Source organism: Gavialis gangeticus, unplaced genomic scaffold, assembly GCF_001723915.1.
Source record: "Gavialis gangeticus isolate Ggan-Ray unplaced genomic scaffold, GavGan_comp1, whole genome shotgun sequence".
Taxonomy (NCBI): Eukaryota; Metazoa; Chordata; order Crocodylia; family Gavialidae; genus Gavialis; species Gavialis gangeticus.
The window spans coordinates 14,739,843-14,742,583 of NW_017728994.1; the positions used below are offsets into that span (position 1 = coordinate 14,739,843).

A 2,741-nucleotide genomic window follows, 5' to 3' on the forward strand; every position below is an offset into this window, starting at 1 on the left:
CCATGGGGCCCTTTAGCCTGGAAAAGCGCAGGCTCAGGAGTGATCTGATGGCCTCCAGAGGTCCCTTCCAACTATAATTTTCTATGATTCTATGATTTTGTCTCCTTTAAAGGAGAATCCATTTTTAAAGTTTTCCACAACTCTTTCCTATATTCTTGCAATCTACTTTTTGGGTCACAACCTACAGGTTGAGAAACACTGACTTAAAGGGCTAGTCAGTGAGCCTGAATATGCAATCTTTCACCTTTTAAGCACTCTTTACATGAGCTAATTGGAATGTTTACTTTCACCCTAAAAAAGCCTCTGGGCCTGGGTTTAGAGGTATTTTCACCCAGATTGGCCAGATGGTGGGTTAGAGTCTGGCTTTGCTTTGACTTGGGATGACATACGCTCATTCTGCAGTGAGAATGTAGGCAAAAATCTTTTGAGTGCTGATTGCCCTTATACACCCCATCTGCAATACTCCAGAAGGACATATCTGCCTGGAAAAAAACTGCTCAGTGTTTCAGCACAAAGGACCATAGGATGTGCTTCCAGAAGCATAGAGGAGAAACAACGAGGCTGCATTAATCCAGGCAGGGCGTTCAGTGGGGACACTGCAGTGTAGACATAATTTAATTAGGTCAGGAAGACTTTGAGAAAGTCAGTGGAAAAACACACTGCTAAAACATACATACTGCTGACTTGACTGAAGCACAAATTAAACTATCTGCACCAAACAAATATCTAAGTTTAAATCTGGAATGTCACCCTTGGAGATTGTGGAGTGACTCCACATTTACACTAATACAACTGAGATGCAATTATGACGTAACTTACCTGTGATCTGCTGCCTCTTTTTTGTTTTAAACCTAGCTAAAATCAAGACTATATAAAGAACTTCCTGGAACCCTTGGTTTAAAGAAAAAGCATGTGATTTTTCGCTAAAAAATCCTTTTCTCCTAGCACCATAGTCAAAGGAGTCAAATATAAGCTCTCAAAAAAAAATAAATCTGACATTTCAATCTAATAGTGAGCTCACCCACACACTTAAATTAGTATCCAGAGAATGTTTCAGTGATGAAAACATCTGTCAACTAACTGCATCATAATTTTCCTACCCCCATACAGTAATTCACTCCTGAATTCCAAAACTAACAGCAGCTCTGTGAATTTAAGGCAGGCAGGAATGAGCCCCAGGTTGCAACACAACAAATATGTGGTGACATGAAATCATCCAAATTGCATAAAAAGGGAAAGATCAGATCCCTGCAGTGACTGTCCAGGACAGGATGCTACCAGCAACTCCATTTAATCCAAATGCAAATTGTTTAGAGAGATCCCTCTAAATCCCTTGAAACTTTGGCTATGTCTTTTTTGGAAAATAATTTCCCCCACGTACTACAGTTATGTATAGTACAAACTTCACTGATAGAAACTTAAAAAAAACCTATAAACATTCCCTTGCTACACAACAGTGCAGGAAAACTAAAAATGAAGTTGACAAGCAAATGTTACTAAACCAGAGGCACAGAGTTGTCCATTCATTCTATACACTCTGAAGAACAAAGGATCTAAGAACAACACCGTTAATAATCTGATCATATCTTCAATCTAACCTAGTTAAAAGAGGTTTACTTAAAAACTAGCACTGTGTCAAACATAATTTTAACCAACATGACATTTAGAATTGTATTTTGTATTTTTAAATAGTTCAGCCAGAACCTAGAACTATTATTTGTTTATCTCTTTAAATACTTTGTCTTAATTATGAGCTACTAACACTTACCATCTTGACTGCAAGCCCCATAAAGTTTGATGACATGAGGGTGGTTAACCTGTTTCAAGAGATTGAACTCTGAAAGGAGATCTCTCAGCTCACTCTGGGAAGCATTTTCTATAGAAAGCATGAACAACAAACTGATTATTAAAACATCACCTATAGAATGCTCTAACTTAAACTATATACAGCCATACTAGTCATTATATAACATACTTGTGATGTATGATCAAGAATTTCAGAATGCTTTTGAAACTGGCTAAGGGATTAAAAATTTTTACTTTAATATTGTACTTCAGCTTTGTAATGTATTCCAAGAAAAGACTGTGCCTAATTCTCTTTGCCCTGCAGTCATTCTGAACAGTGCCAAGTGAGCATAGAACACTACCATTCTGACTAGCTAACACCCACTTCGCACTAGTGAAAAATCACTACTCAAATGCAAGGCAATGAAGAATCAGACTGAAAGTCTTTCTAGCCTTACAACAGCAATGTGATTACAACAGTTATTTCTTACAGAGCAAACAACATTTTGAAAGTTCAGACTAAATGCAGGAGGTATCTTCCAAATGACCAGATCAAGTTTACATGACAAATCCAACCACGCTGATCTAAGAAGACAAGCCTTTTTTCTTGATCTGAGCTGCCCAAATATAGTCCTCTGAACAAAAGCAAACTCAGGACACCTCTCTCTTCCCCATAAGTACTTCATTCAAGATGATAAAATTCAGTTTCCCTTGTTAATTTCACATGTAATAATAGTTTCATAGTTTCATAGTTTCTAGGGTCGGAAGGGACCTGAGCAGATCATCTAGTCCGACCCCCTGCCGTGGCAGGAAGAGCACTGGGGTCAAACGACCCCAGTAAGGTGGTCATCCAACCTCCTCTTAAAAACCCCCAGGGTGGGAGCCTGTACCACCTCACTTGGAAGCTGGTTCCAGACCCTAGCTGCCCTGACCGTGAAGTAGCTCCTCCTGATGTC

At 39.0% G+C, this 2,741-nt stretch overlaps 1 protein-coding gene across 2 annotated transcripts in view; it reads right to left on the reverse strand.

The window, feature by feature from the left end:
- The window catches only part of RET (ret proto-oncogene), a 242,477-nt gene that overhangs the window by 42,486 nt on the left and 197,250 nt on the right, over positions 1-2,741 (reverse strand). For both annotated transcript variants that reach the window (XM_019502324.1, XM_019502325.1), the window contains exon 13: positions 1,769-1,876. In XM_019502324.1, the coding sequence (XP_019357869.1) occupies positions 1,769-1,876 (108 nt within the window). The remainder of the gene's footprint in view (positions 1-1,768; positions 1,877-2,741) is intronic.